The 13,214-nt window shown below is 44.9% G+C and overlaps 1 protein-coding gene across 2 annotated transcripts; it reads right to left on the bottom strand.

Annotated features, from left to right (window-relative positions):
* Positions 1 to 742: 742 nt before the first annotated feature.
* On the bottom strand, positions 743 to 12,544 carry CBX7 (chromobox 7). 2 transcript variants are annotated; one of them, XM_048499206.1, is made up of 6 exons: positions 11,681 to 12,526; positions 9,772 to 9,815; positions 5,413 to 5,478; positions 4,606 to 4,672; positions 3,080 to 3,425; positions 743 to 2,527 (listed from the first exon to the last, which is right to left on the bottom strand). In XM_048499206.1, exons 1-6 carry the CDS (start codon positions 11,747 to 11,749, stop codon positions 2,370 to 2,372), a joined length of 750 nt encoding a protein of 249 aa, XP_048355163.1. In that variant the 5' UTR covers positions 11,750 to 12,526; the 3' UTR covers positions 743 to 2,369. The 2 variants fall into 2 exon arrangements, with proteins under 2 accessions (XP_048355163.1, XP_048355164.1); XM_048499207.1 differs by lacking the exon at positions 5,413 to 5,478 and having other exon boundaries at positions 11,681 to 12,544.
* Between the last annotated feature and the right edge of the window lie 670 nt (positions 12,545 to 13,214).

Here is a 13,214-nt window from a genome sequence, read left to right on the forward strand (position 1 = left end):
AAGCAAATCCCATTAATTTCTGTGGGATTTATACCCATGTAATTAAGGTTAGGATTGAAGCCCTTGTTCCTACCTTCTTGCCTGCAACTTCCATAAGAATATACGTTTTCTGAAGTTTCTGATTAAGTGAAATTAAAAAGAAGCACAAATACACAAGAACATACCTGTACAGATTGAAGATACAACATTTCCTTTTTAAAAATCACAAGATGTCCAGCACAAATTTCAAGGCATTGAAGTGCAAGACAAGGCTCTATGGAACTACAAGCAGGTTCTCCTTGGCAAAGATTTTGCGATCTTCACAGAAAAGACACCCTCACTTAGTATAAGATTAAAGTATCCAAGGCTACAATATAACTGGCAGAATATCATCAATGAAAGCATATTCCTTCAAGGGTCAATCTGAACCAGAAGTTTACAAATCTTTCATAATCACACTCCACTTCTGCCATTATTTCTGACTCCTTACTTTGACCAGATAGGATAAATTGGCCAGTGTCCATTTCAAGCCATGGCCCATGTCTATGCTCTCAGCCAACAGCTAAAGTTCTTCTGCCCCCACAAAAAGTGTCTCAATCCTACCTCCCCAGTTCCATCCCATAAAAAAGAGCGGTGACTCTCACAGATGCATAAAGCAAATTTCATGAATATCCCCCTCCCACAATAAAACTCAATAGCAATGTTCTCAGCACTTGAACATGTCCTGTTTCTTGTTCATCTTGAGCCAGGCATTTTTTTTAAAAAAGGAGAGATTCCTGACTAAGATGATTTCCAATAATTCTTAGTTGTATACACACCATCACAGTCACAGTGGGAAGATATGTCCAAGCAGAACAGGTTGAAGAAGCAGCCACCTAAGCACAAAAATCTTCCAATTATTTACACACACAAAAATTACAGCTGCTGAACAATTTTACCTTTAGTCAAAGCTTAAGAATTCAAAGAGAAAAGGAAAAAGATACGTAAAGCCATCAGTCATTACCTGCTACCTGTAGTGGCTCAATATTTAGACATCATTATTCCATTAGCCGGCTGGCGGAGATAATATATTATTTTCTTTAGGTATCATGTATGCCAGCTCATTTTCAGGTGTCCACTATGTAATTTTCTAATGTGTATCCAACACCCATACTCCATACTGCACTGTGGACCTCTATCTTCCAGCATACTGATACACATTACTGAATTGACAGCCTACACAAGCGGATTTCAAACTTTATGCTCAAAGAGAACCCTTTTCACATTCAGCTATGAGAAACTACATGTCTGTTGTAGAACTCTTGGGTGTGGCAAATGATTATGCAGCACGCTATAAACTCTGAAAGCGCAACAGCCTGCGTTGTCAAGCCTCACTGTGGTTCCACATAACCCAAGTACAGCCATCAAGACATTCCACAACAAACTCTTTAGCTTGTGCATTGCAGAGACAGGTGGTAATAGCAAACACTGAGAAACTCCTGCTAATCTTCCAAGAAACCATAAGTTTCCTAAGAAGAGTTTGAAAAACACTGGTCCACACACAGGGTGAGCAAGGGGCAGCATGAATGCACCTAGTCGGCGCCATACAGCTTTTTGCATTCCTGTTTATAAGAAACCATGAGTGGGGAAAGCACCAATGTAGGCGTTCCCACTGAGTGCACAACCAAGCAAACCAGGATAACTATGCGTACTTTCCAAACTGCAACATTTGTGGAAGCACTACGGACACTTGCAGGCCACATCAAGTTACAGTACTAATAAGGGAGGAAGCATCGAACAAGGACCACTTGCCTGAAGCAGAAGGGTCCACAAATATCTGTGGGAAAGGAACTGACCAGGGAAGTAGTCTGACAAAGAAAAATATACTATGAAAATATAGAAGAGCATAGAGAGATATTTGGCCTCTTTCCTATTTCTGGACTTGCATTGTCTCATTTCAATCACTGATTCACCATTATTGATATAAGGAGTGGACCGTCTTCTCCAGTACACTGCAATAAAGATCTTTGCCAATGAAAAGAGCTTCAGTTTCCAAAACGCACAAAGCAGTAACAGACAAGTAATATATCTATATAATCTTTCTCTCTATATATATATCTATAGTAACAAATGAAGAAAAAAACACACACACAGGCACCCCCACACTGCCTTTTTTGTCGTTTTTGAGTACTTGAAAGAGGAGCAGGAAAAAATTAAGTCAACGAGGCATCAACAGTCAAAATCAAAATCCTCTGTAAACATCTGTGAAGGAAAATTTTCGGATTTTGTTACAGAATATATTTAAATCACCTGCCATAAAGGAGAAAAAAACCCTCTGATTAGAAACATAGGAGGGAGAGGGGAATTCCCCAAATGTGAAAAACAGAAAATTATTAAATAAAAATGGAGTTTCAAAACTGGATGCTCCGATCTCGGAAGAATCCCTCTGCCATTTGTGCTTCTCTGAAAGTCACAGTAATGGAGTTTGCTGTGATGTCCGTCACTGTTACTTCATTTGGGGGCTGGGCTGGGCTCCATGAAAGGGAGCCTTCTGCTGTATCAGAGCTCACTGTGGGAAGAGGAAAGAAACAACATATGAGAAGGGAGGGGAGATAACTCTGAAGCCACTGCCTGTTGAAGCTTCTTTCCCCTGCTCACTTGACAAAGGCGGCCCTAATTTACCACCCCTAATTTAGCACAGTCAACACCAGGGCAAGGACATACAGAAAAAAAGAAGGGAAGAGAATTGAAGAGGTGGCAAGGACATTCTGACCACTCGTACAACGCACCTGCTGCTTCAGAAGCTCCACCTAACCTGGATGGGTATACTCACATACCAGGAATGATCCACTGAGTTACATTTGAACAATAAGCTGCCTGGCAGGCCCAACCTCTTTTCCAGCTTCAGGAGAGACAATAATTAAACCCTGAAAGGTGGGGAATGCCACTGACAGCTGCTGAAGGGAGGAGGGTGGAAGGGACAAGGGCAGGTGGGTCAACATGCAGCGAGAACCTTTAGGGACCTTGAAAGGGGCTCAGCACAGAATTTGAGCGCTGTCCAGTTCTTTAGTAATGGCACAAATTTCCCCTCTCCACAGCTGGTTATGTTATCAAGCCTTACCCTCTTTGTTGGCAGGTTGTGTGGTCTCCTCCCAGTCACTGGGGGTCTGCCTGTCCTCTAGTGCCATTGGTTCCTTCAAGAAAAACTCCCGGCGGCGATTTCGGTTCTCCAGGCTTGACATGCGGGTGAACTTCTTCCGTGAAAGGCGCAAGTACTTCTGGTTCTTGTTCTGCTTCCGAAGAGGGAAAGGCAGCACCCCTCCTTCCACCCTCTTCTCAGAAAGCTCTGCCTGCCCTCCCTTGGTCCCTGCCAAGTTGTTTCCTCCTCCCCCAAACCTCCGTGACAGAGAAAAGCAGAGTTTCTCTTTTCCTTTGTGTGCACTCCTCAAGTCCATACTATACAGCCTCTGCAAACAGGGAGGGGGAAAAAGCATAGAAAGTCCAGGATGTATCTGGGCATATAAAAACACCTGCAGTGGCTTAGGTCAACATCTTCCTAGGCAGGGGTGAGGAATTTTTTCATCCTGAAGGCCACAGCAAGATCTCTGTTCACTTCAGAGAGCTCTGAGTCGAACACTGACACTTCTGTTTCCAGCACCGGCAACACCAGAAATGGAAAGAGCCAATGTCCAACTTTGAGCCTTCAAAAGTGGGAGGAAACCCAGATGTGGTCCTTTCTCCTACTCAATTGGTCTTCAGGTGCTCTTGAAGTATTAAACAAGTTTCAGGAGCATTAGTCCATTACTCCAACATCTTGATGGTTGGAGGAAAAGCTTGCTTTGACCAGATGTGGGCCGTGGACCATAATTTACCCACCCTGATGTAAGGACTAGTTCAGTGTGTTTTACAGCTCAAGATGAAAAATTATTTTAAGAATTATCTGAATGGAAGCAAAGTCCCTAACAGAGAACTGACACAAGCAGATAAGCCGGGGGTGGGGGGTAGGCTGTGTAAAATGGCACCCAGGGCAAGGCCAATGGCTCACCCTGGGTGCCACCTCCTCCTTTACAACTGCACCCACCACCTCACAGCTGCGCCCTGCCTCCAAACTCCCTGCGGAGTTCAGGGAAGGGCCGCAGTTAAATGTTGGCCAGTGGGGCAGGCCCATTTGATGCTGGGCTCAGCTCACCCAGGTCCAGCTTTAAACTGCAGGCTCAAAGCTGGACCCGGGTGAGCTGAGCCCAGCATCAAACGGACCAGCCCTGCTCCTGAACTCCATGCGAAGTTTGGGGGCAGGGCAAGCCCTGCTGGCCTGCTTTTAACTGCGCCCTTAACCCGATTTCCACAGGGAGTTTGGGGGGGAGAGTCCAGCTGTGAGGGGGGAAATGCGCCCTCATGGGAGCCTCCCAAGTGGTGCCCAGGGCTCTAGCCCCCCCCCCCTCATACCACCCTCACTACATCATTGCAGATAAGTGCTGGCCTTAATCATGTATGCCAATGCAGAAAAATGTATTCACAGTTCTACACTCAGACCCCACCAAGACAGAGCTTGGTTACAGAAAGCAATTGCTGTTCTGAAAACCACATTTCAATATCTAATATTGGATCTACTGTGGGGCATGAGAAAGGGCATCAAACAATAGTTACCTGCAGCAACAGGCGCTTCGGTTTTGGGCCTCTCTTCCTGTAACCTGAGGCACGTTCTCGTTCTTCCCTGAGAATACAGAAGATATCTAGAGATTTCATTTGTTAACAAGCAGGGTATATTCACAAGGGTAGTCCTAAAACCTACTATATGAATGCCTCCTAACCATTTACATCAAGCTCAAAAGATCCTTTCACAAAGAGGATCAAGACCATGTATAGTGAATGCTCACTGTCATTACAAGGTATAAAGTACTGGTATTTTAGGACGAAAGCACATATTAAGGGCAAACAGAACCACCAAACTAAATTATGCCTCACACTATATCTCCTAGGAATGTGTAACTGGGAGGATAGTAGCATGACACAACATCACCACATTAACATCTCCTCACTGTCCACAATTTGAAGCCAATGGAACAGAGTTCAGAGGTTGAGCAATGGCAAGAGAAGGACGTGATTGTAACCATTTCTTCCAACTATGTATGATTGGGAAGATATCAGATAGCAATGTCCGTACCTCCCCAGTAAAATTTCCAGGCAGCCAGGAATAGGATCATTGTTCCTTTTATGTGCAAGTCAGTGAGCCACTGGGAACAAGCTAGGCTAAGATCCCAGATAATTAAACCACAGTGCAAGGATCTCAATTCAACCAGGAGTCTGCTCTATAGAATACTTCGCATAACAAGTCATTCAGCCCTTGGCAAGGTAGGAAAGAAATCTATGTGCTAATACAGCCCAATTAGACCTGTTTGATGGATGCAAGCTATTTTAACCTTCCCCAAAGAGAAAAAGAGGAAACACTCTTACTTCTCTTCATAAGCCATCACCAGGCGAGGGTCAAGAATGTGATCCTCTGGTTCCCACGTGCTGTATCTAACAGAGAACATTAAAAGAAATCTATCATAAATAATTTCCAGTAAAGTGGGCCTCCACTAGCATTGCCAACATTCCGGCACCTATTCCCACATCAGCTGAAGACCACAACCCAGTCTGCAGCTGGGCACTCTTAATTTTAGCCTTGATGCTCTTTTTCCAAAATAATAAACGTGAAATGAGAGGATCAAACAAAAACCAGCATGGTGCTGAGCCGGACTAGAACTGGGGAGGTCCAGGGTGAAATCCTCATTCAGCTGTGAACCATATTTGGTAACCTCAAGCCAGCTATTATTTCACACCCTAACCTAACTCCCAGGGTCATGGCAAAGATAAAATAGGTGAAGAAAACAATATACATCCCCACAAGGTCCTCAGAGGATGAGTAGGATAAAAAACGTCATAGTCAGAAACAGAGTTCTCATCATTCCTGAACATCAAATTTATCATTCTATTCTTGACCTACATCTCTTCTAAACTGACGCTTCATGCGGAAGCAAAAACATGTTTTATCCCTATGTATTCACTTATGCAGCTTCACTGTAGTTTAGTGGCCTGGCTGACAAATATTCTTTTTATTGTGTGAACAGCCCTAATCCAAATGCAGTACAGAAATAGCAAGAGATCTGCAGCCTCCTGCTGGTCACCACACTGTCAATTATGAGAGCTTTTTGGTACATGTGTAATCATGACTGTATGCAATGTAGAGGAATGAAAACACTCCTCTCTGGCCCCTCCAAGATGCTTCTACAAAGCATAGCCCGGATTCCTCATCAAGAGACTGGCTTTCTCAGCAAGCTTGTCCATTTACTGAAAATAGGACGTTGACATTTAGCTAAGAGAGGGATAAACGCAGGGTCAACTTTCCAAGTATCTTCAATATCTATAAATTAGGAATTGACTGGTGAAGAGTTTTAGAAAGAATGTTAACAGAGTCTGAATGTTTGGTATTGATCTGAAGACCTACAAAAGGTATCAACAGACATGCAGCTTCTTGAAGATGATGTTCACAGGTGACAATGAGAGCTTGATCAGCAAATTGAGCTCCAACACTTCAACCATGCAATCCTTTGCAGTTGCTGTAGTCTTAGCCATTGAATTCAGTGGGCTTAGACTAATATAACTCTACATAAGAATGTACTGCAATTGTCACATCTAAACAGAGTTTCTGTAAGATTTTTTTTCATTAACTATACACATAGGGTTTTTTAACATATGTTAATACAGACGTTGGGTGCAAAAAAGAATATAAAAAGGGAATTAGTCAGAAAAGAGACAATAATCCTCTCTGAAAGTAGCTTTGGAAAGTTGGCCACGGTGTGTTCAAGTGTAAATATACAGCAATTATACAACTATGCACCAGAGGGGAAAAAGCCCATGTAGAAATTTACAGGGAAAAAAGAGCAAGCATTAGCCTTTTGGGAAGGAGAATTCTGAGAATTGGATTCCTGCACAGATACTGCCAATGCTTTAAGAAAAAAAATCAAATCCTAGAGAAGAACGACTTCTGTAGCAAAAATACTAAATCATTTCTTATTACTAAATCATGAATCATTGGGTTGATGATTTTTAACAAACTAATAAGTGTCTGTAGATCTAGTCTGCGCTCAAGTACCAACACAGCACAGGGCTTATTGGATAGCCTTGGGCATGTGACTGCCTCAGCATTTCATCTATAAAATGGGAATGATTTGCCTCCCATGAGGATGAATGCAAATTTTTAAACATGCCCTGAGGCTTAGTAAATATTAGGTTTGATATCTGCGGGGCAACCTAAGGCCCATGGGCTTTGACGGGTGCGGCTCAGTTTAGGACTGCCCTGCAAATTGTACACTTATTCAAAGAAGCTGCCTTTCATATCCCGCTCTCAGGGGAAGGTTATAAATAGCCACAGCTTCATTGTTATTAATTCTTAGGCAGCTTCCACGGTCCCTCAATCCTGCCCTCTCATGGGCACGCTCCCTCCCCCCTTTTCATTCTGCCTAATGTGGCAACAGATATAAGTTATCCAAGCAAAAAACAAGAATTGAGCAAATGGTGTTTTTCTTTTCTACCTTCCTGCCGCAGTGGATTTTGGTTTCTGTTTTAGGCAGTGAGTGAAAGGGAGGCCGAGAGTCTCTTGGGGAAAGAGCATAAGGAGGAGAGAAGGACAGGGAATTTATTAGAATTTTTAAAAAAACCCATGCCCTGTGGGTGTTGCCCATTCCTCTGCAGCTCAGCTTCTAGCTCGACTGCAGTGAGAAAACACTGCATACAGAAAAACAGTGCCGCTCCCGCTATACGCAGATACACACACACAACGCACAAACACATAGAGGCCAGACTACAGCAGATCTGCAGACCACGCATTCTGGAAAACATGGGTCACGTGGTCTCCTCCCTCCTTTCCCCTCCCTCTCCTCCTTCAAACCCAAGTTGTAAACAAGCTAGCAGCTGACTCGGAGCCATAACCCTTCAAATCCCTGGCTCCCAGCTCTGCTGGGTGGGGCCTGCAGGCAGGTTTTTGGAAAGGCACCCAGAAGGGTTGGTGGAGAGGAAGGGAAGAGAAAAAGAAAAGTCGAAGCCAAGCAGCTCTCCAGCAAGGGACCATTTTGCCCTGCTTCCTCAAGAGGAGAAAGCAGAATAATTGGGGAGGAAATCAAGAAAGGGTGGACACAGACACAAGTTGGATAACCACACAAATCAAGACGGAGAATGAATTAAGAAATGTGTCTGAAATCAAGGGCAGCAATGATACGCTATGATGAACCTTGTTAGGGGTCTGCTAAATATATAGAAACCATGGACAGAAAGTATAGGGGCAGGACACAAACAGAACATTACATATACCTGCCCAGTCATTTTTTAAATACTATCGCCAATCCAGAGAGAAGAGCTCTAAAGCAACACAACAGCCAGGCTTTAGGAACACTTCTAGTTTATTGTGGTATGTCTAGGAAAGCAGGAAGTTGAGACCTCTTACTTGTAATTTGAGGATTTTTAACTGGGGCAAGGAATAAAAGGGGAATAAAACAAGCAAACTGATGGCAGGTATGTTTCTGAGCACTTAAGATAAGATAAACTTTAATGTCATTGTGCACTGGAACAGTGCAGTATTTCTGAAGAATAATATGAATTGGGATACAAGCCCTAAGAAACAACAGTGCAGTATTTACTCCCTAGAGGAGATCAAAATGATCATACTTGTAATCATACCAAAATTGAACTTGAAACCCTCTTGCAGGAAGTGCTTAGCTGATGAGCAAGACAATATCACAGTTATTAACCCAGTACATATAGCTAAGAGAATGTGAAGCCAGGAGGCCTCACTTCCTTTTCCCAAGGACAAAAACACTCCTGGCACAGATGAGCAGGGCGGAGTGTGAACAGGAAGGTTGGTTTAGACTGTTCTAACCTTGCAGATCTTTGCCTACAACTCCAGGGCGGGATTCAAAGTAACCAAGCTTTCAGACCCTTTCTGTATTAAAATGTGCCACTATAGCTGCAGCGCAATCCATGGGGACAGAAGAACGCAGATGGCAGTGTGCCTAGATTAGCAGGAATGCTTTCTTTAGAGAGGCAGAAATATATAGTAATGACTTCACAACGATATTAATCTTTCACCCTAGTAGAGACTGCAGAGGCAGGGCATGCTCACTCCCTAATGAAATGCAGTGACCTCCAGTGAGGGCGTTTAGTAGCTACGAACACAAAGCTGAAATCCTGTGGATGTTTAAGCAACGTCGGATGCCCCACTGAACTTGCAAGTTAAACCCCTCTGCTCTTTAAAAGAAAGAGGTGGGGGGGGGGGTGGATTCTGCCTGAGCCAAAGTTTGGATGGGGAAAACAGAAGAGAACCACAGCTAAAAATATATCGGTATGATGCTGGAGGTCCATTGCTCCACAATGCTGTAGTTCCAAAACTGTTACTCTAATAGAGCAATCACAGAGTATTTGGATATGTCCAAAAGGCTCAGGGAGACTAATATCAGGTTCAGCAGGAGCAGTGCAGAAGTAAACTTGGGGTTGGAGGGTGGGGGTAAAGTTTAAATGCCTAGAGTTCCAGGCAGAAAAAGAATATCTTGCTCATCAACTAATTACATTTCCACAATGCCTCGAGGACAAATGTTTTAAGAGGAACTTTAAGAAATCAGATTCTATTATCTGAACACAATTACTTGTTTTTTTGGACAAGGAAGGGAGAGAACACATAAAAAGCAGTGTTCCTTAAAGCACTGGGGGCCACAGAAAATACAGAACATGGAAAACAGATCATCAACACAAGCATGCTGGCATATATACCCCAAAACTTACTTGGGGGGCCATCCTTTCCATTTCACCAGGTACTCCACTTTACCCTACAGAAAAAGGAAGAGAAACATGATCAACAACTGACCAAGTCCCACAACAGAAAGGCGAAATGGCTAGACCTGCAGAACATGCGCTTCTGTAGCCAATCACATTAATCACCCACTTCCTAACATTTCAAAATGGAAACCTCTCCCTCAATGAACTGAGCCCCTAAATTCTATGTGCAGAAATATACATTCTTCCTCCAGATCCTTTTCCAAACAGTCCCAAAGAAATTATCTACATTCACATGCATGACAAGAAGGACTGATTAACAACAGCAATAATCCTTGGGATGGTTCTAACAAAACATCTCTCTTTAAGATGCTCCTGCTGCAGTGGCTTCATATCTCATCATTCCCAGAGAAGTAAGGAAGGCACAGTGGGGAAGCCTTCCAACAAACCAGTAAGGTTAGGGAATGAGTGTTTTTAACTAGCAGGAAGCAACGCTACAATCTGGTTCTGCAACAGCAACTTCTAAAGCAAAGCAGGGCAAAGCTACAACAACAAGGACATACTGGACTCAACAATCACATCCTAGGCAGAGCTGTATCCTTTCCAGTCAACTGAAGTGAAAGGTTTAACTCATCTTAAGATGCCACTTTAAGGTAGCTAAACCATAATTATCATCCACAGCATGTTTAGAGTGATGCCTTCTTCTGCATTTCCTGGATGGAAATGTGTACATTTCTAAAATCAGGGAAAAGTTGCTTCATAAAGGCACAGAGGATCTTGGGACAGTTGTAGATACTCGGCTGTTCCATCACCACTACCCTGCTGATATGTACAATTTTACATTTCAGGAGAATGTGAGTCACCAGACTGAAAATTAAGTGTTTCTCTTCCATGTCCAAGTTGAAGAACTCCCTTGCAAGGAGATGAATAGCTGCATTTTCCACCACAAACAATGGGTTAGCTGATGTTTATGAAGGGGCTATATTATTATTCAGCCCTGCTCCAATCCAAAAGGCAAATGAAACATTAAAACTGTGCGCCCAACATTTATGGCTTAATAAGGGCAGACAAAAAATTAATGTTAGACAATGGAAGAAAACATGGATCTTTCAGTATCCAACAAAAATGTGTTAATGTCTTTGGTGCCTCCATTTATCTAAAGTTAACCTAGCTTCTAATATACATAATTCATATTTTTCTTTTCCACATTCACTGTGACTTTAAGGAGCAGAAGCGGGAAAACAGTTCCACTTGATGGAAAGGGGCTTTTAAAGTTGCACATCTCCCAATTTAACTCACACATTTAACTCTCTTCTCTTACCATGCCAAGGTAGCAACCTCTGGAGCACCAAGTCCACGTTCCTACAGGGCAAGTCAGCTTCTCTGTGATCTTGGCTGTCCTTACTACAAAGCAAACCCCCTGCAACTCACTACCACATCAACATATTTCAAGAATCTTGAGGAGGTTATACAACATTTGGTCACATACTAACGTGATCTCCATCACCTGCTAGCATAATAACTATCTGTGCGTTCTCAAGCCTCTTGTGGAGCATGACAGCCAAGCCTACACATGCCTTCCAAGGGCTTCAGGTTGAGAGGCTCCACTGCCGCCCCCTGCCGGCAGGAAGATGCTACGACCTACCACGCCCCCTACTCGCACCACGGCATGGTGGTAGCATGGAGGGGGAAGGCTATGGGATGATAGGTTTCTTACAGGATCCGAGGGGAATGAAGATGGGGCAGGTAGTCCCTGCATACTTCCCCCTAACAAGGCTTGGAGCTGCCCACGTGCTCCTTTTTGGGATACCCAGATGAACACCTCAGATAGCATTCAGGAAAAGAACGGAGCCCCCTCCCACACCTCTGCTTCAAGCCTGAGAGAGGAAACGTAAGCGGGGTAGAAAGCAAAACCCACCTTCCTTATGCGCTTCTTCCTGATGCTCTCCACCGCAAACACCTGCTCCCCGATAGCGGAAAGCTCCATACAGGGAGAAATGAGGAGGCGGCCGTTCCCAGATTCAGCGCGGGGTCCGTCTGCGTGCCGCGGACTCTTCGGGTGTTTTTTTTTTTTTTTTTGCGCCGCTGTTATTGCAACGCTCGCTCGGGCTTACTCTGCCTCGCGCACACGCACACACACACGCCCCTCGCGCGCTCAGTCACGCCGCCGCCGCCGTTCCACTTTAGAACCTGCGCAACATTTTCCCCGGCGAGCGAGAGCCCCCGCCCCCCTCGCGCGAGCGCCCGGCCGGCCCCGAGACCTGGCCCGGCGGCTCCTCCTCCTCCCGAGGCAAGCAACCTGCTCCAGTGCTCCGCAGCGGCTTTATTTGGCGCGAGGAGCGCGAAGCCGGCCCGGGGCCTGGACCTTTACCTCCCCCCCTCTCCCAAGCCCCCGCTTCATAAAGGCAAAAATAAAACCCAGTTTGATTTAGGACTAGGAGCAACTGCGGGGCGCCGGAGGGCGGAGGCGCTGCTGGAGCGGCCCGGTCCTTTCGCAGCCCCGGCTCGGGTGGCGCAGGACGCATCAGCCCTGGAGCGCGCAGCAAGATTTTACGCGCTGAGCTGCGAAGGGAGGGAAGCGGGCCTCCTGGGCGAGGAAACACGCAGGGCGGCGATGCACAAGGGCTCTAGCGGGGTTCGGTTGTGCGCACCCTCTTCCCGGAGGGGTTTGCAGTGTGGGAGGGGGCTGGGAGACAGCGCAGTTGAGCAGAAACGGGACATCGTGTGCAGCATTCTCATGCAAGGCCTTCGCATTCCGGCGCCCCTGCACACAGCAGGGCGCGATCTTCATTTCTCTGCTCCGTGGGCGCACGTCTGTATGTTGCCGTGACACCTGGTGACGTGAGTTCTGGGCTTAAGCTTGCCAACCTCCAGGTGGAGGCTGGAGAGCCCCAGAATTACAACTCCAAACTTCACAAATTGCTTACTCGTTTTTAAAACATTTATTCCGCTTCTGGAGCAAGTGACAGCTTTGGAAGGTGGACTGTCTGGTGATGTAGTGTACCAAGGTCCCTTCCCTGCCTAAATGCAGTTCTCCCAAGCTCCAGTCGAATCGCCATTTATTTCTGAACCTATCAGATTCAGAAATTATTTCTGCTATCGGGACCGCAAGATCTTTGCTTTTCTGGCAGGGCTAAGTGTTGGGCACAAATTCATCAGGTGATGGTTTTCTATCTGTACTTTCAGAATTTCTCAGTTGAGTGTGTAACCTCAGCTTGTGAGTTCTGTGGGGCAGTACTTGGAGTTTCAAAGAAACTAAATTTAAAACAAAATGGTTTACTTTCTTAACAAATACCACTTTTAACATTTAACACATTACAGTCCTATTAAGTTGCATGTTCAAGTCCTTATATTTACAGTCTACTGATATTGCCAAGTCCAATTCTTCTTTGCAAGTGGGTTGGCTCCTGAAGACTCCAAGGCAGGGGTCCCCAAACTTTTTAAACAGGGGG

The sequence above is a fragment of the Sphaerodactylus townsendi genome, linkage group LG06 (assembly GCF_021028975.2).
Source record: "Sphaerodactylus townsendi isolate TG3544 linkage group LG06, MPM_Stown_v2.3, whole genome shotgun sequence".
NCBI lineage: Eukaryota > Metazoa > Chordata > Lepidosauria > Squamata > Sphaerodactylidae > Sphaerodactylus > Sphaerodactylus townsendi.

Bases quoted from the DNA above. Each gene is read 5' to 3' on its own strand.
- CBX7 (XM_048499206.1), bottom strand. From the start codon at position 11,749: ATGGAGCTTTCCGCTATCGGGGAGCAGGTGTTTGCGGTGGAGAGCATC. The intron at 9,816-11,680 runs GTGGGTTTTGCT...CTTTTTCTGTAG, and splicing joins GGAAGAAGCGCATAAGGAAG to GGTAAAGTGGAGTACCTGGT. The intron at 3,426-4,605 runs GTAACTATTGTT...CCCTGTTTGCAG, and splicing joins CGAAGCGCCTGTTGCTGCAG to AGGCTGTATAGTATGGACTT.